Here is a 26,006-nt window from a genome sequence, read left to right as displayed (position 1 = left end):
AAAGTATTAGTTCCATTAATGTATGTTTATGTTAAGACAAGCATGTTTCTTGCTTTTGGAACAAGAGGGAAGAGTCATTCTTCCAGAAGCTAAACTCTGGACAGCCTTAGGGCAATTTATGATAACAAGATTGTCAGCAGCTACTCCTTTGGATAAATTAAAGTTTGCTCAGTATTGGCCTCTTTTACTTACACTGGCTAACCTTGGCTGTTAGTGGTGATTATTCCCTGATAGTGCAAGTCACTTGTGGGCCCTCCTAGAAATATTACTCTTTTCTTGTTTATATCCTCTGCTCCAAAAGACTGGAATAGTTTTTAAACAGGGCATGTTACAGTTGGTCTACTTTTAGTTGTAGGTGATGGTCATTCTTGCTCCTTGGTGGACCTCATGGCTGCGTCTGCTGCAAATTTGTGGGCTCCTTCTGCAAGTAAAAATACAGAACAGAAAGTTGCCTCTGCCCCAGAGAACCTGTGGTTGAAGGACAAGAAAAGAGATAAAGCTGGAACCATGTAGGAGATGAGGAAGGAAGCAAACACTGATAAATGGCTGTGGCAGGTAGTGGTTTTGACACACTTGCCATGTCAACTTTTTGTGGACTTCACAGGAAGGAGGAGTTATGAGGTAGGGACGTGGAGGAGGACATCATGGCAGTTTTATGGCTTGGGGTATGGAGAGCTGTGCCAAGTTGTAGAGGCAACTTGAGGAGAAATGAGGAAGACGATAGTCTGAAAATGCAACAAAGGGGCTAATGTCATGGGCAATGTAAATGTGGGGCTTGATGTTTGGATGCTGGATGAGAAACGGTAGATGTGGGATAGACCATAAAGGCCATGAAAGTAAGGACAAGGCAATAGAGATCTGAGAGTCAAAGGAGGGATGCAAAGGAAGGCATAAAGATTTAGACTTGTCCTTGTTGTGACAACCTAGAAAGGAAGAAAAGTCAGTCAACCATGACATTGAAGTTACGGGCAGCTTCAGTTTGTTTTACATGCTGCAGCAAGGAAAATCAACTTTCAGTTACTAAAGGATGTGGCTCCTTGAACCTATCTGAAGAAATTATGTTGGAGTTTTGAGGGGGGAGAGAGAGAGGAATTCTGCATATTTGCTACTGTTTGCTTATTTTAAATTTGTACTTCACAATATTGCATTCCAAGTGAGGGAGCATTCACTCTGTTTCTGCTGTCTGTGGTAGGGAGTTTTGTTTTCAGTTGTTTTAAAAGACCATAAAAATACACAAGCCTAATGCTGCCGTAAGAATCTCCTTTGGTTTGGTGACAACCAAACATATTTCCAGAAACACACAGCAGTGTGTGTTGCAGGAAGATGTGTAAGCCAGAGCAAAATCTCATTTTGTTGTCTTGATGCTACATATAAGACAGCTACAAAGAAATGATAGCAAGAGAAGTAAATCTTAGTTTTGCTGTGATTCTTCACTTTCACCTCTCCATTAGCAGAAAAGAAAGACAAAAAGAGAAGATCTTGAAAGCATTGCAATAAACATTGGGTGGCTTGAATATCACGTTATAAAGGAAAGTGTAGCATACTTAAAAGATAGTTGCAAGTCAGAGTTCCTAAGGAGGTTTTTCTTCTGAAATGTTCTTTGACTTGATTTGATAGCCTTATTTTGTTCTCATTATAGGGCATTCTTTAGAGAAGTACAGAACTGTATGTGATCAAGGTGGGTTTGTCAGGAATAAACTCTGACTCATTTGCACTTTTCTTTTTCTTGCCTTCTAATGAAATCAATGAAAAAAAAAAGCAGAAAAAACCATTACGAGTATGTGACCACATTTAGTTAAAAATGTCTTTGTTTATAAGGACCAATAATATTCTTCAAATGTGCTTCAGATTATTATAAAAATTCATAACTTGCACTATAAAACATCAGGGCTCCTTCCATCCCAATTTGCAAATCACCACTGCTCACAGGAACGATGTGCATAAAACCACATCTAGCCCAGCATAATAACAATGTACATTAAAGTTATTATACTAGGCAATACAGAACTTTAAATCTTCAAAGATGCTACAAAAGGCCCCCAAATGATAGCAATTTGCATCACAGATTTCAGTTTCTTCCTGAAGGTGATTTTTTCACCACTGAATCCTTGAGCTTCTCTATGTTTCTAAAGTTGTTGTTCAGCACTCAGTTTCAGCGAGCATTTCTTTATGATGGTAGACCTGTATTGTCTTAGATTTTCATACCATACTTGCTCATTTTAAATGAGGGTTTATACAATGCAGTGCCCTTCTTCCCAAAGTCAAACTTTTGCTTTCATTGAGTGGCCTTTTGAGAGAAAAGTTTTCTGTCCTGTATTTGTAGCATTGTGTGATGTGCACGGCACATACTGCGGTGACAAAAAAGATATTCCCAGATGAACAGAATGTATAAAAAGAAAAATGACAACAAGGCGTGGCATTAATACCATGGTGTTTGTTAAACATTTACTTTGATCTTATTTTTTTCCCTGACAGCATAAGGTGAAGACAGAAAGGACCCTGTGAGTCTACTGTGAAAGCTGATAAGGAGCAGTACAGCTAGCTGGTTCTTCTGTTTAAAACATAAAAACTTGAGGGTGAATATAACATATGTGAAAAGGGGAAGGAGAACAACTTTTTTAAGGAAGTTGCTCTGCATCAGACAGAGCAGCCTTAGGCTAGTTCTGTATGATCAATACAGAAAATTAACCCTGGTTTACTGATTGGGTTTTGCATTTCTGCAGGATTCAGACTGTTTCCAGGAGTTATTGGGGCTGAGATGCGTCGTCCTTGTGGTGAAACCACTCTGAACATGGGGCTTTTGTCTCTATACTTTGCTTCGCTTTCACATATACCCTATGTGCTGCAACAGATGATTTGCAATTCCAAATCCGTTCAGAAGCCAGTAGCTGACACTTTGCGTGTGCGTGCATGCAGTGTTTGCAAATGTGTGTGTGCCTGTGACCTTGGTGCAGTCAGGACAGTCAGAGCAGCTATTCTGATTAAACTCCAGCTGACAGTCTGTAACCTGATGATAGTCATTAACTCAAAGACTATCCCATTCCACCAGATTAGCAGCTGTGTGATTTCCAGCCCAGCTATCTTAGTGTCTGAATACTAGGAAGCAGCAGAAATAGTCTGATGTAATAGTTGGTAAATTTAGCCTCCAAAACTAATTAAAAATAAACAAACCTCACCACAGGAAACATTTCTACCCTTTGCCCTCTTCTTTTTTAATTGTAAACTGAACATCAATTTCTGACCAATCACTTTAATTCTTATGGGGAACATTATTGATTATCAGTCAGAAGACATAGAAGTAAAATAATGTGATTTATCCATCTCATTCAAAATTATTATTTATTCCCATTAATCCTGCAAGTTTCTTCACAGTTCTGCTCATAACTTACAGGTAGATGCTAGGCTGCTGACAGACCTTGTGTAAAAGAGTATCATGCAGTTGTACTATGGTGGGGCCACTGTTGTCCTGGTGGAATGCTTCACCATTGTGCTGTAGTGAAAAATTGCATAGTCAATATTTGTCACCCACCTGGCTGTTGCCGGGAGAATGGTCGAGAGACTGAAAATCCTATTAGCAGCCATATGATGCTTTTTATTTTAGTGATTTCCTGCAAACATAATGAGAAGATCATGCCAGGAAACTAATAAATCATTATGTACTGTGTGGTACATGTTTTACAGTAAAATAGTTGAGAAAGGTTCAAGTTCACAGACACAGCACGTTCACCTTGGACATCAGTAAATCTCCAGGAGACAGCGGGGCACATCCTAAGGAGGCAGAGTGGGGATGGGATTGTAAAAAGAGTACAAGGCCTTTGCTGCTTCACAAGTGAAGTGGTTTGTAGCAAGGTAGTCTTGGTGCCTGGGTGTTGGATGCAATGGCAGATACATGGTAGTAGATGTTTCTGGTCTGTGTGGCTCTGAGACTCATTACGCTGGGTCTTCAGGCAGCTACATGAATGTTGTTGCACTGCACTAAATACCCCATTTCCAGCTATTGGTGGAAGAATACAAGCTCGCACTTATCAACCAAGAGTAAGTCTTCTCTTGCCTGTCATGTCTTTATATCTAGAGCATGTTCAAGCCGCATTCATCCTTGACTGGTTAAGCATGAGGTTTACACTTTCTATTCCATACAGACATCTTGAAAATAAACATATAGCAGATCTGAATGAATTTGAGTTATAATGGGAAAAGGCAACTTGTGAGATGCTATGTGCTTTAGACAGCAGTGCATTGTAGTATAGCCCAGAACAAAAACCGCACATCTTCAAAAAGATGCCAATAATAAGATGGACAGTTGTTCTGTCAGTTTGACAGTATTGCTGGGTGTTTATAATGCATACAATACTTTCTCCTGCTCTGTGTTTTATTGTGTGTAGGTGCTCGCACTATTTACATTATGGATGCATGTTCTAGTGACCTCTCCTGGAAAAAAAAACATCTTAAGGAGTAGATTCTTTAAAAGACCCTAATCCCTTTTTATGTGTGTAGTCTGAGTGAACAGCTCCTATAGCTGAATAATTCCTACCCTGAGGAGGATTCTTGAATTACTTTGCATTAGCCTAGGAAAGTGTGCCTGTTCTCTGCCTGGTTATTTTGCCCCAGGCAAGACTGGGAGAACAATGGTTGTCAGTCTCCAAGAGGAGAACCCAGGCTTCCAGTTGCTGCAATTGAGGCTTTCCTGTTGTACTGCTGTTATCAACAGAACATACAAATAAAATCAGATCATTTGACCATATGATTAGCACATTCCTGTTGAACTCCAGGTGACCTTAATCTTCTGGCTCTTTACAGAACTCCTGTGTTCACTTAGGAAAACACTTAGGAAAAATTTCTTCCTTAACATTTCTTCCTTTTGATGCTGAAATATCCTCTGAGTGGTTTGCTTATAGGTTTTTAATGGGCTGCATTGGGGCAGACAAGAAACGATGCATTTGAGTGATCATGAAGACACACTGGATAACCAAATTTGTAACATCCAGATGAAGTTTAACCATATAATCGTTAATTTCTATTGCTTGGTGAAACACTTGTGTTTTCTTTTGCCCTATCAGTATATTGCAAGATTGAAAAGGAAATATTTGCAACTATGTAAACAAGTAGGAAGTTCTGGATTTGAAAGAAATCATAATCTTATGTTGAGTAAGCTTTGCAACTTCCTTGTGGGATTCAGACAGTTGTTTATGGTTTTAGACTACTTTTTTTTACTTTTTTAAGTTTGCAAGACTTCTCTGTGTAAATGGAAGCTCACTGCAACCATAACTGTTATTTGATGGTGGGGAGTTATAATGAGGAGTTTTGACAATGAAGAGACTAGAATTGGCATTTACTTCACAGCTTCATATTTTAAAGTGTTTGCTTTTATGCTTAAGAAATTAATTTGTGTGCATAAATTAAGTTCCGTCTGCCTGCCAAGATCCTTGAGGACGAAGGAGAACTGAGGATGTATTACATAACTATTTCCATTTTATAACTTTTTTTTTTTTTTACAGTTGACTCATAGTATCTTCAGTGCTGTAACATGAGCTATTATAAAACTGCTGTAAATTTTTCCTTCTACCCGTTCAGCATGTGACAGTGACCACTGGGGACCTCACTGCAGCAGCCGCTGCCAGTGCAAAAATGGAGCCTTGTGCAACCCCATCACTGGAGCCTGCCACTGTGCTTCGGGCTTTAAGGGTTGGCGCTGTGAGGAACGCTGCGATCAAGGGACATATGGAAATGACTGCCATCAAAAATGCCAGTGCCAAAATGGAGCCACCTGTGACCATGTGACTGGAGAGTGCAGGTGTCCTCCTGGATACACTGGTGCCTTGTAAGCAGCGGGTATATTATTTCTGGGGCAGAGATACAAGTTTTAAATAGTGCTAACAAGAGAAATTAAGTTTAGATTAACGTTTAACACTATGCTGTTGGTCTGATTGCTGTGTAATGCAGGGAAGCAGGGCTGGTGGCTAGGGAGGAGCTGGGCAAACCATGTTGCAGTGCACATTCAGATGTGTAGCTGAGAGAAAGCCCTCTTGATCTGGACTGCTAAGTAAAAGCCACAAAAAGTAGCAGCAGGAGCTTCTTGATGCCCACCATGAAAAGGGTTTGGCTAGGAGTTTGGAAAATCTCATTGAAACGTGGAGTTATTTGGCTTTGTCCTTCCAGAATAGATTTTTGAGCTTTGTCAGTAACAACGAATGAGCACCAACCAGTGTAGAAATACGGTTAAGAAGAAATAATTCCTAGACTGACAGGTCTGTTTGCTTAGATTTGTTGCATGGATGCTATACAATATTCAGTGTGCATCTCTTCGTGCTGGACTGCTTCCTGTTTCATCCTTTTGGCCAGAAAAGTTAACGATAGCATTAAAAATAAAGAGGTGGCTGGAGACTGGAGCATGTGCAGAAGTAACAGTTGTCTCTGTTGTATACCACCACCTCCCCAGCTGCGAAGACCTCTGTCCCCCTGGGAAGCATGGGCCGCAGTGCGAGGAGAGATGCCCATGCCAGAACGGAGGTGTCTGTCACCACGTCACCGGGGAGTGTGCCTGCCCACCAGGATGGACGGTAAAAACACTTTCTGAAATCAACACAACCCCATAAAACTTCCATATTTGTAGATTTCGGGGAGCATCAGAAAAGGGTAGCAAATGAGGATAGCAAATGCGGTCTGCCTGTAGCCAGGAGTAATGAAAAATGTATTTTAGCATAAGGGACTGGAACAAAATACTTGCAAACCCATCTGTTACTGAAAATCCTCCAATTCTGAACTGCCTTTTTAACAATATCAGATTCTGGGAAGCAAAAGACATGAGTCGTACTGTGATGAGGCAAAATCCTTCAGATCTTGTCTGGAAGTCATTCATTTCTAGATATAACTTGATATTATAGGGAAGTGACACCTTTATATATTTTAGCAGTAGGTTTTGTGCCTGATTTCATATGTATAGTATGCATGGCAAAAACCCCAAACCTTTAGATACTGTGTTAAATGTTGGTGATGGAAATGAGACATCAGAACTTCGACATTATCTTTAGACTTTCTACCCTTTTGTCAGTGGGTAGGGAAAGAAGAATTGACCTCAGAGCTGCAAGTAGCCTCTCCTTATGCCAGGCGGCTAGCTCCGAGTTGGCAAATAATGGAGTTGGAAGGTGATCAAAAGGCTGGAATGTGATCAAAGCCCAAATAATTTCTTTAAATATATTTGTAGACAGTATTTACCAATAGTGTTTATTAATAATGTTTTCTATTTAAATGTCCATTTTGGGTGAAAATCCACATTTACTGAACTTCTAATTTTCTCATGATAACTGAGATACTGTATTGAGAAAACTTGTGGCAGAGGTCAGTTTTTCACCAACCAGAGAGCACAGCTATAAATTATTATCTCTGTTTGTGTGCTTGAGTAGCACCACTCACCTGACTATGTAGCTTGGATTATGGCCATTTTTACTTTTTATTCCACTTCACGTTAGAAGAACGAAATTATTGGTCATAGAATACAAATGTTTGCATAAATTCTTGACTCCCTTTATCTGCCTAAATACAGCTAATGAAAAATGAGATAGCATATGAAGCAGTGATGGAAATTTTATACTAGTGTGTGTCTTAACTAATAACTTACTGTTTAGCCCTTTGACTAATTTTCCATTCCAAGTAGTTACTTACTAGTTTTAGATTTTTCAATTCTGTGAAATGCAATTTTGTCAGTGTAACCTTTTTTGCTTTTCATGTAAGGAAGGTTTAAAGTAGCCAGGTATAAATTCTGCAGTATCTTATGTTAGCTGAAATACCTGCCTGTCTTTTGTCTGATGAAGTGCCTGTAAATATGTTTTTCTTGAAATGGCTTCTTAAAAGTCTTAAGATCTGATGCTCCCCTCACTACACAGATCTAATCAATTCCAAGGATGTAAATAACAGTGCAGAAATTCAGAACCCATTGAAGGGAAGCAGACATCCTACCTAAGCTTTTAAGATATGCTGCTTTTAGTGAAATTACAAACAGCTTTTCCTTTCATCAGAAAAAACCAACTTACAATAAAGTAGTATATTTGGGGCATTACGGCAATTACTGATTTCTACACCACTATGCACTGGAGGACATTTCTGGATGTCTTGTTATATACTACTCCTGATAAATAAATTGGGAAGAGTTTGACATCAATTGGTCTTAAATGTCTAAGTGTTTTCACTGTTGCTTAGAGATACAGTGTTTTTCATTAGCTTTGGCTTCCAGAAGGGAAATCCTAGAAGATTATTCCTCCAGTGCTGAAACATACCCCGCATTTAAAGCTGAAGAGGAGTCTGGCATTTCCAAGATCAGCACTAGACAAGTGACACAAGATCTCCTTGATCTTTCTGCATTACAAAGCTTGTCCATTCAAGCTGTAATCCCAAATCTAATATTAAGATTTTTTTTCTACACACGCAGGGCATGGTCTGTGGTCAGCCTTGTCCTGAGGGTCGTTATGGGAAAAACTGTTCCCAGGAGTGCCAGTGCCACAACGGAGGGACCTGTGACTCAGCGACAGGTCAATGCCATTGCAGTCCAGGTTACACGGGGGAACGGTAAGGAAAACTTACTTTTGCCACACTGCTGAACCTACAAGGGGTGCTACGACAGAGAAGGTTGAGAAGCTGGTAGAAAGCAGAATGAAAACGTGTTATATGATTAAAAAGTCTTACGAAAGGTTTGCCATGTCACTTAGCTGGTGCTAGGTCGCGAGTTAAAAGTGCCTGTGTGATCACCCTTCTGTGAGGAACTGCTTGGTTTTTTTTGGATCTTCCTGCTGTGGCCTATGCTCTGGCAGTGTCCTGTGCATCTTTACTTCAGTGGCTTGCAGAATGACGCAGTTTGGGGTATGGTGAAGGGGTGAGGAGGGAAGCTCTTGGTTTTGTGCAGATGTTTGGCAGTAGCAAGGGAGGCTCATTTGGTGCCTCTTCAAAGTGAGCAAGCTGGAGACTTGTGTCCTAAAGTATTTCGTTCAAACGAAGAAGTGAAACGTCTTTATTTTCTGACTTGATTGTTAAAAATCGTCTTTGGCAGATTGGAAAGATGATATAGCAAGATCTCATCTTTGAAGGCAGTGGAAAGTGATGAAAGAAGTGTTCTGCATATATTTTAAACAGCACACAACTCATTTGCTGAAGTCAGCAGCAGCTTAATCACTGGGGTCAGTCCAGGGGATCTCTGCCAACAATAGTAGGTATTATAACCATATGCACTTCCCACGCGAGTGTTCACAGGACATGGAGAGAGCTGTGCCAGACACAAGGGGAAAAAAAAATTGTGAAGCAGAGAAACCGTTAGTCCAGAGCCATTTGGATGTCAAAATTAAATTTGTGTCTGTGAAGAAACAGTGCAGAAGGTGGTAGATGCATTTAAAGAGACACAGGCAAGTCAGCAGGGAAATCAAAGGAATATCCATACGGAAATCTACACACTGCACTACACTCGCATTTCTAAACGCAATTAATCTTTTTGTCTTGGAATTCAAATCTGACTTTAATCTGAAATGCTTTACAGAATGCAGCATTTTGATCACTTTTGCAAGTCTGAGCTCCTCTTTTCCTGAAAAACAGGCTGTATATGACATTATTTTGCTTTTCAAGATACTCCAAGGACAGGAATGGGTCAGAAGCAAGGTTGTAGACCTCGTTTTTATTTCATGTCAGTGGACTGGCAAGGGAGGGAAATGTTACAAGAAATGTGTGGGCATTGGCTGAGCTAGCATGTACATAGCAGCAGCAAAAAGGACAGTTTTTAAAAGTGCTAAGCTGTTCTCCACTTCTGTGTGTAAGTTCAACAGTATTTGTCTGAGATTTCAGTATGGTGGTGACTCCTGGATCTTGGTCATACAGCAAGAAAAAGATGACTCCTCAAGCATGTAACAGTTTCTAGGTGATCTGAGTTCACACAAGGGAATCTAGTTTAAACTACCTTTATAATAGTTCTGCTTAATACTTTCTGATTGATACCTGTCCTCACCATGAAGTAGAAAAGGGTCTTTCAGAAGCTGATGAAGATGCAGTTACAAAAAAAAAAAAAAAAAATTGCAAGGTTAAATTTTGTCTAATTTGGCTGGGATTCTTGACTGTCATTTGGAGAAAATTAATTCTCAGCTTTTTTTGTATAACTTCATTAGGAAACAGTTAGATGGGGTTATTAACTCTATTACTGCGCTACACCTCTGAAGGAAAGGGGATTTTATTCCTGATTTCAGTCAGGGCAGAGTTACGAGTACCTTGAAACTTTGGGGTAACAGTATCAGACTGAGGCAAATACTGCAGAAGCATGAAATGAACATGCATACCTATTTTACCTCAGTGAAAGGGCTCTGCTAAATTCTGTTACATTTTGCAGTGCCTTGTATCACGTGTCTTTGAAATTCTCCTTTAATAAACCACCAGTCATACAAAAAAAAAAATACCAAAAAAGCCAACTATGCAAGAAAAATGGAAAGAGACCACCAAGGAAATTCTTTTATAGGGCTGAGGAAATGAACAGGTTATAAGCTGGTAAAACCACTAATAATGTGACATATTATCAAGTAATATTTTTGTACAATCTGTAACTTGGTAAAACGTATAGGTACCCAAATTGCGGAAGATGTTATGTGCCTGGCATCACCTGTTGAGTTCACAGCACACCTCAGGACTTCAATGTCAGCATGTTCTGACCCTAAAGCTTTGGTATTTAGTTGTATCGTCTTTTTGTCTATGTCAATGTAACTCAGTTTACAAGATGCTTATATTGAAAAATATAGGGATTTTCCCTGACACATAAGCTATGAAATGTTGTCATCCTTGGCTCTGAGGCATGAAAGTGTTGAGCTGAGCAGTCTGCTCTCATACATATAATCAAATATTTTAAGTGCACTTAGTGCTGGAGCCTTTATTAATGCTGTAGTAGTACTGGCATTCCGAATTTTAACGATTCAGTTTTAAAACACAGAGAAGTTAAAGCTGAAAACATCAGACATATGTTGCATCTCTAATACATCGCCAAATGAAATTGCTATCCAGAAACTCGTTAGTAAATGAATTGCAAGTTTTAGAAGCAGGATACAGAAAATTGTCTTTTGGTAGTCAGGCTGGACAGCTAAACATATGGTCTGACCTTTAGGTTAAATAATGTCTTTCATATGTAAAACATTAAGGAAGTAAGACTGTTAGCTAAAGTAGCTATCTTCTAAAAGTTCTGTGAATGAAAGAAGAAAAGTTTGGTAAAGAAGTCTCTTAGGATCTATTTTCCTTAAGGAGCAACAAAAATCATTGCTACTCTCCCATATGGGTTAAACTCAAGTCCTTTACTAATTGTCACTTTCATCTATTAGACAAGTCAGATGAAAAGAAGCGGTTTGGGTTCCTGAAGATTTTGCCATGTCATCCTCTGAATTTTTGAAGGGCAAAACCAACAAAAAAAATAGGCTTAGAATGAAATTCTGAAAAGAAAGGTATTCTGGAAACATCATGTGTTTGGAAACACTGTTAGAAAATATTCTCATCGGAGACTGCTTAGCATGATTGCCAGGGAGCTTCCTGGCTGGAACGTCTGCAGGGGCACGGGTGTCTGCTGGCCATTCACGCTATTGCTAAGTGGAGAATCTAGATCACTTTAAAAAGTTACAGATGGATGGCTTTTGAAACAAAATACTTGAAAATTTATTCCTTCATATTTCAGGTCTGATTTAAGAGGGTTTGGTTTTGTTCTGGTTCCTGAATGTGCAGTGGTCTGTGTATGAACGTTGTCTCCTTTGTTGGAGAGAAAGGGGACCTTTTCCAAAGGAATTTGCAGAGCCAATGTTTTTAAGCCTGTCTAGCTGAGCAGCAAAAGAAACCAGAGAGACAAGCACTTTTAAATATGAAGTTATATAAATTCCTGCTCTACTAAGAGGCGTTTTAGACCAGTATAAGGGTTTCCTCATAAACCATATTTCCCTTAAATCTCCAAAAGCTGTAGTTTATGAGGAATAAAACTAATTTTTGTTTGTTTCTTTCTTTCTCTCACAGGTGCCAGGATGAGTGTCCGGTGGGGACTTACGGAGTACAGTGTGCTGAGACCTGCAAGTGTATGAATGGTGGGAAATGTTACCACATTAGTGGGGCCTGTCTCTGTGAACCAGGATACACCGGAGAGCACTGTGAGACAAGGCTTTGCCCTGAGGGAATTTATGGTCTCAAGTGTGATAAAAAGTGTCCCTGCCACATGCCCAATACTTGGAGGTAGGCTTTACACCCTTTAGCCTGTTTTCTTTTTCTATATAGAACACAGAAATCCAAGTATAATCTGATAAATATTATTATAAATCTGATAAATAAATATTTCCTGATTTTTTTCTAGTTCTTTCAAGCACACTGAAGCAGCAAAAGAGTTGTAAGAGTATTTGGTATTCTCTAACCATATCAAGAAAGAAAATACCAACCCAAAAGAGCTTCTGAATTTTAATGCTTGCAGCTATATTTGAACTTAATATTCACAGCTGTATTTGGTCTCTGACCATGAAGTAAATGTTAAGACAACTTGTGACCTTTTATCTATTTTTACCACATGAATAAATCATTATATTGTTCACCGTATGAAGTCAGTATATAACATACAGCCCTTGTATATTTGGCATACTGTAGATGAGAAATAACTGACCTGAAATCAATGGAAGTATAGTCTCACAAGTCAGGCATGAGAGGAGAATCCATTTCTCTTTCTGTATACATGTATAAGCATTGGTATAGGTGACTATTGTAATACAAAATATCCAAACCCTTACCAATTGTATATCTATGTTTAAAAACCACATTTTTGTGTCATTTAAATGATTTTTCTAGAAAGCACATAAAATCTGATCCCTGGAAATCAAATGCAAACAATTAGCTTACCCTTTACCATCTCTCCTTATTCAGGCAGTAATGAGTCCTACTTTTTGAGTTTTGTGTGTCTTTGTGGATTTCACAGTGTTTCAGCATATTGTTAAGAAAATCTAAAAACTGGCTATTTGGAGACAAACTTCCAGCTGTGAGGGAGGAATGTCAGATGTCAGCTGAGGCGAGCCAACATATTTATAGAACAATTCTGGACAGCTTTCTCTTGTTACAAAACACAGTTCTTCTGATGAAATACTTTGGTCATTGTGCATTCACTTACACATTCACTTACACTTAACTGCATTACTAATCATAGTACCTTAGATAAGGGTTGTGAGCATAAATTTTTGCTGTTGAAAATAGCTGTGAAGGAAATCTGCAAAAACTGTTGACTGTCACATAGAATGCTGCTGTGTATTGTATAAGATGCACTTTTCCTCATAGATAAAACAAAAGCCTTTAGTCAGGATTTAGCAGAGATGTTAAAGCACTCAAGCACATACATGGAAATACCTATTCTGTTAGGCCTCTGTGAAAAATTACTTTGTGGATTGTCTGGGTTGTTCAACATACATTTCATTGACAAACCATGTGACAGCAAACTGAATTCTCTTCCCTTTCCATTCATATGCTTTTACAGTTATGTGCTTGCACTTCTGTTTATCCCATTTACTTGAAATGTCTTTTGAAAAAATACAGAGTTTTTGATATAAAATCAAGCAATTCGTTCTTTGGGCAATGCGTTCAAGAATAAATGGCACTAAAATGCTGACCTATCTAGCTCTCAAATTATGCTAGTACACCAAATACTATTGTATTATGAATTATGGTTAGCTGCTTGCCTGAAAATTTTTCTGCAGACTGTTGTAGCAGCCTTGTTTGACAGGAACACATTACACCGTATAGGATTTCTGGTATTACAGGGATTACTTCTGATTCATGTTCAACACAGCTGTTCCTTCATTTATACTGCTGGAAGACAGCTTGTGGTCAAATCAGATCACAAACGTTCACATGTAAACAGCAGCATATGGCTGGTGTTTTTTTGAACACTTACCCTCTGTATGACAACTCAAAAGGCGCTTAACAGCCCTATAGGTACGGGAGAATATTTGCTTCAGCGTAATGATCTGTGAGGAAAACAAAAGATTTTCATGACTTCACAAGTGTATTTTTCAGATATAGGTTCCTTCCCCCTGGGTCAGGAAGTGATTAAGACCACCAAATAACAGAAATCAAAGGGCATTTGAGTAATGGTATAGAAGACAAAGCTCCCTGCGGACACTTTACGCTTTTGAGAATCTTTTGAGAAGCCAGTTGCATCTGGCTGTCTTCATCTCTCACTAAATATGAATCAGCCAGGAGACAACTTTTTAAGCACATCAGGGAATATCCTTATCCCTTACTTGCCTGCCACAGGTGCTATTTGGGGTGGCTGTGGCCAAAGGATCTTCTTCGTAGCACTAACCCGTTTAGCAGCGATGTAACAACCAATAATCCCAGGGCATGAAAAAGGGGGTACAATTCGTTCTTCAGATACACTTTCTGTGTCTGTAGGTCTAGGATTCTGTTAGGACTTCTAGAGGCCTTGATATTGTAAAAGCTTTTTTCATCTGGGTATGACAAGTAGTTTAGATATCCTCGAAGAGGAGCTGTTGGTAGGCTTAGAGTCCTAGGTTATTACTAATGTTCTTAGTATCAATAGATATAGAAATGGACTAAAGTTTAGTTAAAAAAATTCTTAGCACCAAAAAATATTGCTGTAAAATATGTGTACATGAATTGCAGTATACAAGAATGTGTCTAGCCATTTTCTTCAAATATTTAAAGATAAAAAAACTTGATGCTACACCATAGTTCAAAAATGTATACATATTTCTCTTACTGTTTTATGATTGAGGAAATTACATCAAAACAGCTTTGGCAATAATTCATAACATGCATAACGTCATTCTGAAGATCCAGTTTGCAGGAATGAGCAAAAAAGACCTCGATCTGCCTTTGTCAATGTTGTCACTTTGTTTTGTACAGGAATGGTCTTCTAGCCTAAACCCCTTTTAGACTGGTTTTTGTCATGCTTTTACTCCAGTGACACCTGATGATCATTCAGAAAATGTAAAAAGGGCACACTGTAGCTGCATATTTATCTAGAAGGTTTACAAAGGGTATCTGTTACACCTGTGTTACAGCATAGGTGCTGGTTTCAGGTTGATCTCCAAGCTAAATTTGAGATATCCCTGGGTTTTTTTTTCTTGTAAGTTGTTTCTGCTGATCACCCACCACTGCTTCACACCTGTAGGTAAGATCAGCTGTGGTCATTCTGTATCATCAAATAATTTGGTATATAGGGTTTATTCATGACATGAGCTCTTACAGGGTTTCTTTTGTCTCATGCTTTTTCTGAGATACATCTATACGGTTGAGTGGAATTTTATGGTGTGATACATGCTCGGTTCATATAGTCTGGGTGTGTTTTTAAAGTCAAGATTTGGGCATCTCGTGATTTTGCATTTTTCTAATGGACTTGTACGTACATGTACAAGAGCTTTTAATGGAAATTTTATATTGCATAGGTTGCTACAGAATTTAGTTGCATATTGTAGTATTGAGACACCTATCATATGAAAATCATACCCACAAGTATTTTTGTCTCTGTACAGAGTAGGGTTGTTTTTCCAGAAAGTGTGAACAAAAGACCAGTAATAAAAGCAGATATACTGGCAGTATCTCTCAACATCTCTTTATTTCCCTATCTTAATATATAAATCTTATTGCCAATTAAGCTAACTGCATGAGAACCCATCAAAAAGCTTCAGAAGTGCTCCAGCTTCCTACATCTAATTACAAATTACGGAATACTAATTTTGGTGTCAATCAATATATGTGCAAGTATGCCTTAGTAACACTCACTGGGGGGCACAGAATATCAGTGCCTCTGCTTCATACCTAAGGCACACTCATGCATGTGGTCTTCCCCTCTACTGAAAGGAAAAAAACCCAACAACAAACAATGCTGGGATTTATGTCTTAAAATGGCAGTACTACTAATTTTATGTTATAAATATATTCTAATTTATATCTTAATGACTGTTCAGTTGTGGGTTGAAAAATCTTTTCATATTCCCTGCACTGTATTCTTCCACTGATGTGAACATGGGAACTGGATCCAAAATGCCACTGGGTGCCTACAGTAAGTTAGGAGTAGGGGACAAATCTGATTATCTTGCTGCATCATATATTTTCATAATTTTACATGTATTTTATATGATAGTAGTTCCATTTCCATGGCACGTATACTTAGAACTGAACAAATAGCTAGGACTGACTGTGAACACCATGAATTTTGAGCAATTTCTGCATATATCATTTAGTTGAGAAGACCTTTCCTCTCACTTTATGTAAACCAGCTTAATATTGTCAGAGATTTTAATATCTTCAAAGACCACCAAATACTTATGATGTCATAGTGTATGCAGTAATATATAGAGAGCAGAATGCATAATGACATTCCAACTTTCCTTGATCAGCAGTATGTTGTCAGTTGTTTGTATTCAGCAATAGGAAACTCTTAGTTTGACAAGAGTAGCCCTCGACTCCAAGAGCAGTTGCAAATAATATTGCATTCCCTTGTTATGTTGCAACTTTTTAAAATAATACTGTTGTTACTTACGTTGTAGCACCTAGAAGTGCAGTAGGTATTTTTTCAAACTTTCAAACGGTCAGAAAAATACTCAGTTTCAAACATACCCCCACACGAGGAGTCAGCAAGTGTTGCAAAATTAGGCTCTTGTCATGGGTCATTTAATGCGTCTGGATGAAGGCACATTTTTTTTCCAGCACACTTAAAGGAACTTCACTTAAATCAGTGGCAGACTAGTATCTTTAAACAGTCTTCCCATTGTAAATATAGTGGATTTGGATATTAAGGCTTTCCTTTGGTGAGAGTTAAGCAAGTGCGTTGTCTGCCAGAGTGCTACAGAGTACCTCATTGTGTCCACTTTTCCAGCACATATATCTTTGCACAGCTGATGATGTCCATTTGTTATGAGACAACAGCTGTCTGACTGGCTCTTCAATGAAACTGCTGTTCCAGGTAGGGACAGCTGGTCTGCCTCCAGGTATGGCCAACATAGGGGAGATACTCTCCAAAAGGTCACTGCTCTGATGGTATATCTGACTTCTGCCCAGTGCAAATGATTTTGTATCATTCCCAAAAAGATGCCAGTTGTCCTCTTTTCAACCATTTTAAAGAAAAAAGTGTGCTTGCTGCTCATTGGTGCTGTATTATTTTGTATTGGATACCACGCTATTTTACCAAAGCATCGTATTTCGTAGACAATAAACCGCTGAGTTTGGGCAGTGTTATGAAAATGATCCTATTATACTTGGAGTGGAAACCTAACAATACATTTTGGGAAATTTAATGATTTCATCACCTTAATATTTGTAACCATGGATATCTACTTTATGGCAAAAACTGTGATTCAGATAGGTTTCTTTTCAACTAGCTATAGAAAAATGATACCTATTCTTTTCTTTCCGTGTCCTCCCAAAATGTCTATATGTTGAATGATGTTACATTTCTTACCTTAATTGGCATGCACTTATAGATACATATACAGAACCCTTTGCTCTGTGGTTTGGGGAGTGAAACCATCTCTATGCATAGCATGCAAGATCCTCTATGCAACCTATCTATAACAGCATTTTGTTCTCTGGAAAAAAAAATATTGATGTCACATTTAGTCCTGAATTATTTATCCTTTCATCCCCTCCTGGCAGCTGTCACCCTATGTCTGGGGAATGCTCCTGCAAGCCCGGCTGGTCTGGGCTCTACTGCAATGAGACATGTTCCCCAGGATTCTACGGCGAGTCATGTCAGCAGATCTGCAGCTGCCAAAATGGTGCTGACTGCGATAGTGTGACTGGAAAATGCACCTGTGCCCCTGGATTTAAGGTAAATAAGTCTCACTTTCACAGTCCATTTTTGACTCTACCGCCTCTAGTTAAGTGCCAAATTCTTCAAGATGCCAAAGTGTCCTTTCTCCACCACAGTAAAAGAGGGGTAAGGATATTTAGGTACCACTGGGTGTGTTACAAGGTAAGACCCTGAAAAGGCAAAATTTGTGATTAGTTCTTGGTACTGTAATGAACCCATGTTAAGAAAGAAAAGTTAGTTGCTTTCTAAGACATTGATAATAATGAGAGTGTGCTGTTGAGGTGTAAGTAAAGGGAGGAACAATAGATTTAAGTCATTATCTTGCTGCACCAAGCCCTTGTGCTCCATCCAGAGAAACTCTAGACAAAAGCATTTGTTTTTACAGTTCAGGACAGATTATTCTGCAGCTTTTACATACGTTTGCTGTTACCTGTGCTAATCTAATCTAACACAGAAAACATTTTACAGTATGACTGTTCTTCGAGAAATAGTAACTGTGAAAACTTCACCCAAATTAATTCTTAAAAATATTTTACATATCCACATTATGTTCCATTAAACTGCTGTCTTACTGTGTTTTGGTTTCATAAAGGGCTTTTTTATTAGTGAAAATACTGTCCATTGATCTAACAAAGTGCTGTTAGCTATGTGACCTGAGATCTCACAGCAACTAATAGAAAACTAATCCTTACTGTAGACTTAAAAAGCATGAAGGACTCCCTCTCCCTTAAATTCAGGATAACTTAGTGACAGCCTAGGACAGTCATGGGCTGTATATTTTCTGGCTTTTGTAGCACCTGAGTCAGTCTAGGTTGTTCATTAGTTGTACTGTCTGAACCTCCTCAAATAGTTTTTAGACTCTGTTTTTGTATAATTCAGGGTGCCGCTTGTGGTACTCCTTGTCTTCCGGGGACATACGGAGTAAACTGTTCATCTGTGTGCAACTGCAAAAATGAAGCCATCTGTTCACCAGTAGATGGTTCTTGTGCCTGCAAAGCAGGTAAGTGTCTCTTCAGATTAATTTTCTTTTTCTGTAATCATCAAATGAAATTGAGTTTTTGAAGTAGAGAAGAAGAAGGATACTTAATAAAAAGCAGACCATCTTGAAGGCCATATCACTAGATACTTTATGTTTCTGCTGCTGTGGGAGGTGAAAACTAGGAAAACATCTGCTCAGAGAAGAGCGCTCATATCTCATGTTCGTGTTTCCTTGATGCAGTTCTCAGTGGGCTGGGTACTGTGGCTGGGTGAATTACTAGTGTTCACCCTGAGATGGGCCACCACTTGTCTCTTGTGGCAGTGCTATGGTCTGCTAGGATGACTACTGGTATTGCCATTTATCTGATGTCAGCCTTCCTAGTCAAAATACACAGCCCGTTTTTCCCTCATCCTGGGTGAGCACCACCTCTGGCTGCCACCCTCGCACCTCTCGGCATCACTGAGGCACAGACTTCTTCCTGCCAGTTTAGCGCTGATGTTGATATCTGCTGGCAATTTTTTCTATTCAAATACTCTTTTCCTCAGGAATTCTCTGACAAAACCTTGCCTAACCCCCTTCCCAGCGCGTACCCTCCACAGTTGGCCTGCTTCCGCAAGAAACTTTCTGCATCTGCCAGTATTGGTGTGAGTGGACTCATGCTCCTTCACCTCTCTGCCTGGCTCTCTCCTCCCAACAGTAATTTTGATGGTCAGTGTACCTCCACCAGAAACTGTATGTGCCTGCCCACCTCTCCATCTCCCTGTAGCACATGCCTTTGGCTGGAACAAAGGTATCTTAGACATCTTCCAGCACTGGTTCTGCAGAGATCTTTCCCAACAAAAAGGTCTGCAGGTCCACATGGTGTTCTTGTTCAACCCAAAATATGCTACTAAACTCCACTTAAAGATCTGCTCTTGTAATACACCTGTTCTCTTTTTTACTTTTGCCGTGAGGAAGGATTTAAAGTCCCTTGCCCTCAGCTGTGGTGCTGGATTGCTGAGATGAGAAGGACAGGCTGTTGAATGCTCCCAAACAAATCCCATGTCCAGCCTACGTTGTAGACCCCCCTGTCTAAAACTGGTTTTATAAAAATACACAAAGGTTGAGAGTCGGGGAGAAGTGTTAGAGTTACCTAGACAAATAGCCACTAGATTTGTCAGGGACTGATACAATTAAATCAGTTGTGTAGCAAATGTGGAGACCATCCAAATTCTACTCTTGCCAGAGACATTGGTGCTGATTTAACATTGTTGAAGTAGCTACTGCTAAGTAGCTAGGTTGTGAGGAGAAAAACTAGTCCTTGAGCCATGCATAATACTATCTTCTTGTGCATCGTGCAGTTTTAGTAGTACTATGATAAAAAAAGGACAGCAAATGGTGAAGTTAAACTAAACCTAAATATTTGTCATGTAAATGAAGGCAATTTATAAATCCTGGAAGGTCACTTGAGAGAAAGTGTCTCAGTTTTCTAGCTAGTATAGTATAACATTTTTTCCTGAAATGACCCCTAAATTCGAAGTTATCAATCCAGGGCACATGGCAGCTTCATTTCAATACATGTGTTTTGCATAGTCTATTGATTAGGCTCAGTGCAGAATTATTTTTCCCTTCGCTTACTGTAAACAAGGTACAAAATTAGAAACTTAGCTTGTGTCATTGCTGATGATAACGTATGACTGGCTCACGCTGTTTCTCTTGTATCCAATAGATGATCACATTTTTTAAAATCTATTTACATTTCTATCTATCCAGTGCACAGTCTGCAAATCATCGCTGTCAGGCATAATCAGTGGTGAATGCTGCATTTTAGAACCATTTGCCATTACATTCTTTTTTTGTATTTGCAGAGAAGTACAGAAATAATCTAAAAGGTCTTCTAAGTATCCTTGGAGAAATCCAACTTATGCACTACTTTTACATTTTCTCTTTTTTTTGTGTCTAAGATTTCTGTTAAATTACAGAACCATCTGTACTGAACACTGGTGGAAGAATTACGAAAGCAGCAGCTTAAGTCTGGGGAAAATATTCCTAATTTTTTTCAGGCTATGCCGTAATACTTTCAGTATGGTGAATACTTACACTTCTCAGTGAAATTTCAAGGTGTCTCTGTTTTCATTTCAGATCTCCCATCAATTGCTTTTGTATCTTGGCACCCATCTGCAAATGTGTGCTGTGCGCAGATGTTACAAGGTGCCCTTGAGCACCTTTGTTCAAACCTGGGCAAGTCCTCCGCTGACACTACTGATCATAGAATCATAGAATATTTTGGGTTGGAAGGGACCTTTAGAGGTCGTCTAGCCCAACCCCCCTGCAGTGAGCAGGGACAGCTTTAACTATTGCAGGTTGCTCAGAGCCCCATCCAACCTGACCTTGAATGTTGCCAGGGATGGGGCCTCTACCACCTCTCTGGGCAACCTGTGCCAGTGCTTCACCACCCTCATTGTAAAAAATTTCTTTCTTATGTCTAGTCTAAATCTATTCTTCTTTAGTTTAAATCCATTATTCCTTGTTCTGTCACAACAGGCCTTGCTAAAAAGATTCTCCCCGTCTTTCCTGTAGGCCCCCTTTAAGTACTGGAAGGTTGCATTAAAGTCTCCCCGCAGCCTTCTCTTCTCTAGGCTGAACAACCCCAACTCTCTCAGCCTGGCCTCATAGGAGAGGTGCTCCAGCCCTCGGATCATTTTGGTGGCCCTCTTCTGGACCCGCTCCAGCAGGTCCATGTCCTTCTTGTGCTGAGGGCCCCAGAGCTGGACGCAGTACTGCAGGTGAGGTCTCACCAGAGCAGAGTAGCGGGGCAGAATCACCTCCCTCAACCTGCTGGCCACGCTTCTTTTGATGCAGCCCAGGATACGGTTGGCTTTCTGGGCTGCAAGTGCTCATTGTTGGCTCATGTCTAGCTTTTCATCTACCAGTACCCCCAAGTTCCTCTCTGCAGGGCTGCTCTCAATCCCTTCTTCCCCCAACCTGTACTGATACCGGGGGTTGCCGCAACCCAGGTGCAGGACCTTGCACTTGGCCTTGTTGAACCTCATGAGGTTCACACAGGCCCACCTTTCCGGCTTGTCCAGGTCCCTCTGGATGACATCTCATCCTCCTGGTGTGTCAACCACACCCCTCAGCTTGGTGTCATCTGCAAACTTGCTGAGGGTGCACTCGATCCCACTAGCCTGTAGTACTAGCCTGTAGTTAATGTTACCCTGGTATTACGCATCTCCGAGAGATGCCACATGGTAGGCAGAGAGAAACATGTCCTCAGAAAGGAATGGGAGAAAACCTGATTAATTTGTCACTTTAATTCTTATTTTTGGCAGGTTGGCATGGTGTAGATTGCTCAATAAATTGTCCCAGTGGTACCTGGGGACTTGGCTGTAACTTAACTTGCCAGTGTCTTAACGGAGGGGCTTGCAATGCTCTGGATGGAACCTGTACCTGTGCCCCGGGCTGGAGAGGAGAAAAATGCGAACTCCCTTGCCAGGTAGTTTAATAATTTCACTGAATTTTGCACTGTAGGATAATACTGGGCAGGCAGATGCTCTTGTCATTCTTCTGACTTCATGGGGGTAAGTCCCTGAGGAGCACTGCACCTGGTAGCCCATACACGACTGTGTTCGAGGTCAGGAACATGCACCAACTCTGCTGCGTAGCACACCACACCACACAAAAAGTGACTACCCAAAATGAAGATGCACAGATGAACACTTTTTCTGCTTTCACACTTTAAAGTTAGACCTCAAACTTTTCATCAGCTCTTTTAGAATTTGTCAGAAAACACAGAACTGAATTTTTCCCTCTCTGTCAGCATCAAATACTATCCAAACTGCTTTTGTTACACTACTTTAAATAAAAATGATTAGAGAAAAAATGTACCAAAACTATATTCCACATCAAACAACATGATTTTTTAGCTTCTATCTACAGTGCAGTACAAATGAAGAACTTTCATTCCTTCTTAGTCAGACATGAGAAGGCACTGTTACTACCCAGCCCCATGACAGGTCTTTGCCTTCCTACGGGGACTCTGACTTCCACTATCTCCCAGTCTTTGAGAACTGCAAAATTAGAAACCATTGTGTTGACAAAGGCATGCTCCTCATCAGTTCTCTTCCACCTTGTAATCTGTAGTTTGGGAATGCCATAAAAATATATAATTTCAAAATTTTGAAAATGGTAAAATTGAAAACGGATTTGTTTTGTTATGTAACTGGTTTCAATTACATTTCGTACACAAAGAAAGAAATATTTTATGAAAAATTGGGTTGTCCAGAGTCCATCTTTTCCAGTGATGGACTTCACTTTTCTGGGAAATTTTGAACAAACTTCATTTTTTTAATAAACTTCTTTCTGCTGTCCTTTTCCTATCCACTGTCCTTTCTTCACTTTTGCAATACTATTTGCATAGCAGGTTGTTGGTTTAATATAATTGTAAAGGAATCACCTGAACTGAACATGAACCTTATAAATTCCCCTCCCATATCACATTCAAGCTTCTGTCAGTTTGGACTAGCTCTACTGAGCCATAACATGATAGGAGTAGCTGAACTGCAATGTAAGACTGGAAACCACGCATTTGTTTTGAATGAAAACTTGTTCTGTTGAACTGCTCTCAGTACTCAGAAGTGATTTTTGGGGGGTTGTTTTTGGTTTTCAGATGAGGTATGGCATACACTGCTATAGTGAGTAAAGTGGCAAACAAATTCTAAATATTCTGGAAAGCTGATTATAGTACCATCTGTGCACATTTATGCAGTGTTTCCAACAAAGCATCTCCATTAGAAGACTAATTTTTCTTTTTTCTAAAGCAGCTTTATCAATCACTTAGTGTCTGATTCTGAAAGATGATGAGATGTCCCAAGCTCCATTAGCTCTTCCAAAACTGACTTACTAAAAAAGATAGGTATTGTTTCATGGCATTTGCTTCACTGTTCCAAATTTAGCAAAATAATGCTTAAAAGCATTTCTATATCAGATAAAAAAGCATTTCTATATCAGATAATTTAGCATGCCCATGCTCGTTGTCTTGCCCTCTCTCTCTCTGTGTCAAATGATGTGTATAAGCATTTACATATTTCAAATGCATAGTCTGTCTTAAAATTCCAGAGCAGGAGAATAAACAGAAAACTAATTCAAATGTGTCCAGTGTTGTCTGATTTTTTTTTCTTGTTTGAGCAGAGAGTTTATTTAAATCAATGTATTTCAATTTGTTTCAATAACTTCAGAAAATTAATATCACTGCCCAGATTGTTACTCAGGATTTGACTGAAGTTTGGACTTCAGTCCAAATACATAGCAGACTAGAAATACTGCTTTTCGACCACATATTTGAGGATTTCCTTTCTTTCCAAATCTGATTATATGCAAAGGAAATGGTTAATCTTTTCTTTTTCTCTATATAAAAACATATTGTTGAGATGAGCAAAAGGCTCGTTATACTCAAGTAATACAAGATTTTGTTCTACTTCAGACTTGAAAGGCTGGGAATTGAATAGCTAAATCCTGTGGAACTCGGTAGAAATGTAGGCATGAACATCAAAGAACAGCAGATGAGTTTTCATACAGGTTTTATTCTGATTTTTAATGTGACTGAGATAAATTTTTAGCCTCAAATTTAAATGATTGGGTTTTAATGTTTTTTTCCTTTTTTTGCCTCTGCTGTGGGTAACCCCAGAAGTATTACCTTAAATTGTACTGGCTTTTTTCCATGTTTTTTAATTTGGTTTTGACACTTTTTCTGTAAGATCAATTTACTGTTGTACTTCGCCTTGTTTTGAAAATGCAATTGTAAAGATTTTGCTCTTTTCAGTTTCTGAGATTGATTTTGTATGGAAATACCCCCGAAATGTATGTTCCACCTTCTACAGTAGAAGGGAAATTCAAGGCAAATTCAAATGTTTAGATGTAGTTCCATGAAAATCAGCTGTGCTCTTCTGGCACAGATGAATACACCAAGAGGGATGTTCAACTTGTAACTTTAATCTCTCTTGATGGTTCAAAAAATGTTGCATAGCCAAAAAGTAATTTTGTTTTGTGTACTGTTTCATAGCCACAGAGCTTCTTTGTTTACCATACTATATGCTGCAGTGCAGAAGGAAGGATTTTTAATCCAAAGTGGTATAGTTTGCATTGTTTATGCAATAAACTTCACACTGAAGATCTATTTTAATCTAATGTTTTACTACTCTTTTTTTAGAAATTGTTGCTTTATGTGGTTTTGTTTTTGACCAATATATAGGGAGCTCAGGGTCCGAGGCAGAAAGGAGACTGAATTGCTTTCCCATCAAGGGACCCCCAGGTCCTGGAGTAGGAACTCAGTGGTAAGGGAAATTAGAGGGACAGTACAAGAAAGCTTTGATTGCAGCCTCTGGTAGTGTAAGTTACTGTGTTCTGAGTCACCATCTCCAGGTCCATTAGTCTGGGATTTTTTCAAGAGAATGTAATTAATTCTTTATCTTCCCCTCTTCAATGAAAGAATGAAAATGTAGGACACTAAAATGTTCCAGAAAGCGTTTTGTATTAAGAAGGTGGATTAGGATTCAGGAGAGATCTGTGGTTGCTTTTTGAGGCAGAACTGACCAGAACTTGTTCTCCTCTAACTCCCAGTTGTCAACATCTCTGGTTTTGGTTGTTTTGTTTTGTTTTGTTTTGTTTTTTTGTTGCCACAGGACGGCACATATGGTATGGATTGTGCTGAACGCTGTGACTGCAGCCATGCAGATGGTTGTCATCCCACCACGGGTTACTGTCGCTGCCTACCAGGATGGTCAGGTACAAAAGAGACTGTCATGAAGGACAATGAGAGTTTCCACTGTGGTGGGACTTGGTCTTGCTTTTTGGTTTTGTGGGTAGAGGAGGAGTACATGGGGTTGGAAGGAAAAAAGGGCCAGTTCTGTGGCTGCTGTGTCCCTTCTGTCATTCACAGGTGTGGGAACTTTGTCTAGCATGGGATCTGCAGAAAACTGGGAATAGAAGGGGATATCTTAAAACTTGCCTGCCTCCATAGTATGATTCCTTATGAAAGTGGTGAATAACTGTAAATATTCAAGGCTGTGCTGGCAGTTTTGGCAGGTAAAGCATCAAATCCAGGTACTCAGAAAGCTTTGCTCAGGCACCCAAAAAGAGTACAAGTCGTGCAAAAGCTGTGCTACCATTTGAATTTCTCAAAATTTGAAAAAATTAAGTTTCTCTGCATGTATTTTGTTCTGTATGAAGATTGTTGCACTTTTTTCACAAAGTTTCTCC

General features: G+C 39.4%; 1 protein-coding gene across 2 annotated transcripts in view; it reads left to right on the top strand.

The window, feature by feature from the left end:
* MEGF10 (multiple EGF like domains 10) overlaps positions 1-26,006 on the top strand; it is a 77,663-nt gene that overhangs the window by 24,196 nt on the left and 27,461 nt on the right. For both annotated transcript variants that reach the window (XM_075726038.1, XM_075726037.1), the window contains exons 5-12: positions 5,572-5,818; positions 6,437-6,557; positions 8,423-8,559; positions 12,004-12,216; positions 17,635-17,809; positions 18,671-18,791; positions 22,082-22,245; positions 25,430-25,532. In XM_075726038.1, coding sequence (XP_075582153.1) covers positions 5,572-5,818; positions 6,437-6,557; positions 8,423-8,559; positions 12,004-12,216; positions 17,635-17,809; positions 18,671-18,791; positions 22,082-22,245; positions 25,430-25,532 — 1,281 coding nt within the window. The remainder of the gene's footprint in view (positions 1-5,571; positions 5,819-6,436; positions 6,558-8,422; positions 8,560-12,003; positions 12,217-17,634; positions 17,810-18,670; positions 18,792-22,081; positions 22,246-25,429; positions 25,533-26,006) is intronic.

The sequence above is a fragment of the Pelecanus crispus genome, chromosome Z (assembly GCF_030463565.1).
Source record: "Pelecanus crispus isolate bPelCri1 chromosome Z, bPelCri1.pri, whole genome shotgun sequence".
Classification (NCBI taxonomy): Eukaryota; Metazoa; Chordata; class Aves; order Pelecaniformes; family Pelecanidae; genus Pelecanus; species Pelecanus crispus.
Note: the sequence above shows the minus strand (reverse complement) of the source record. Positions and strands in the feature narration are given on the sequence as shown.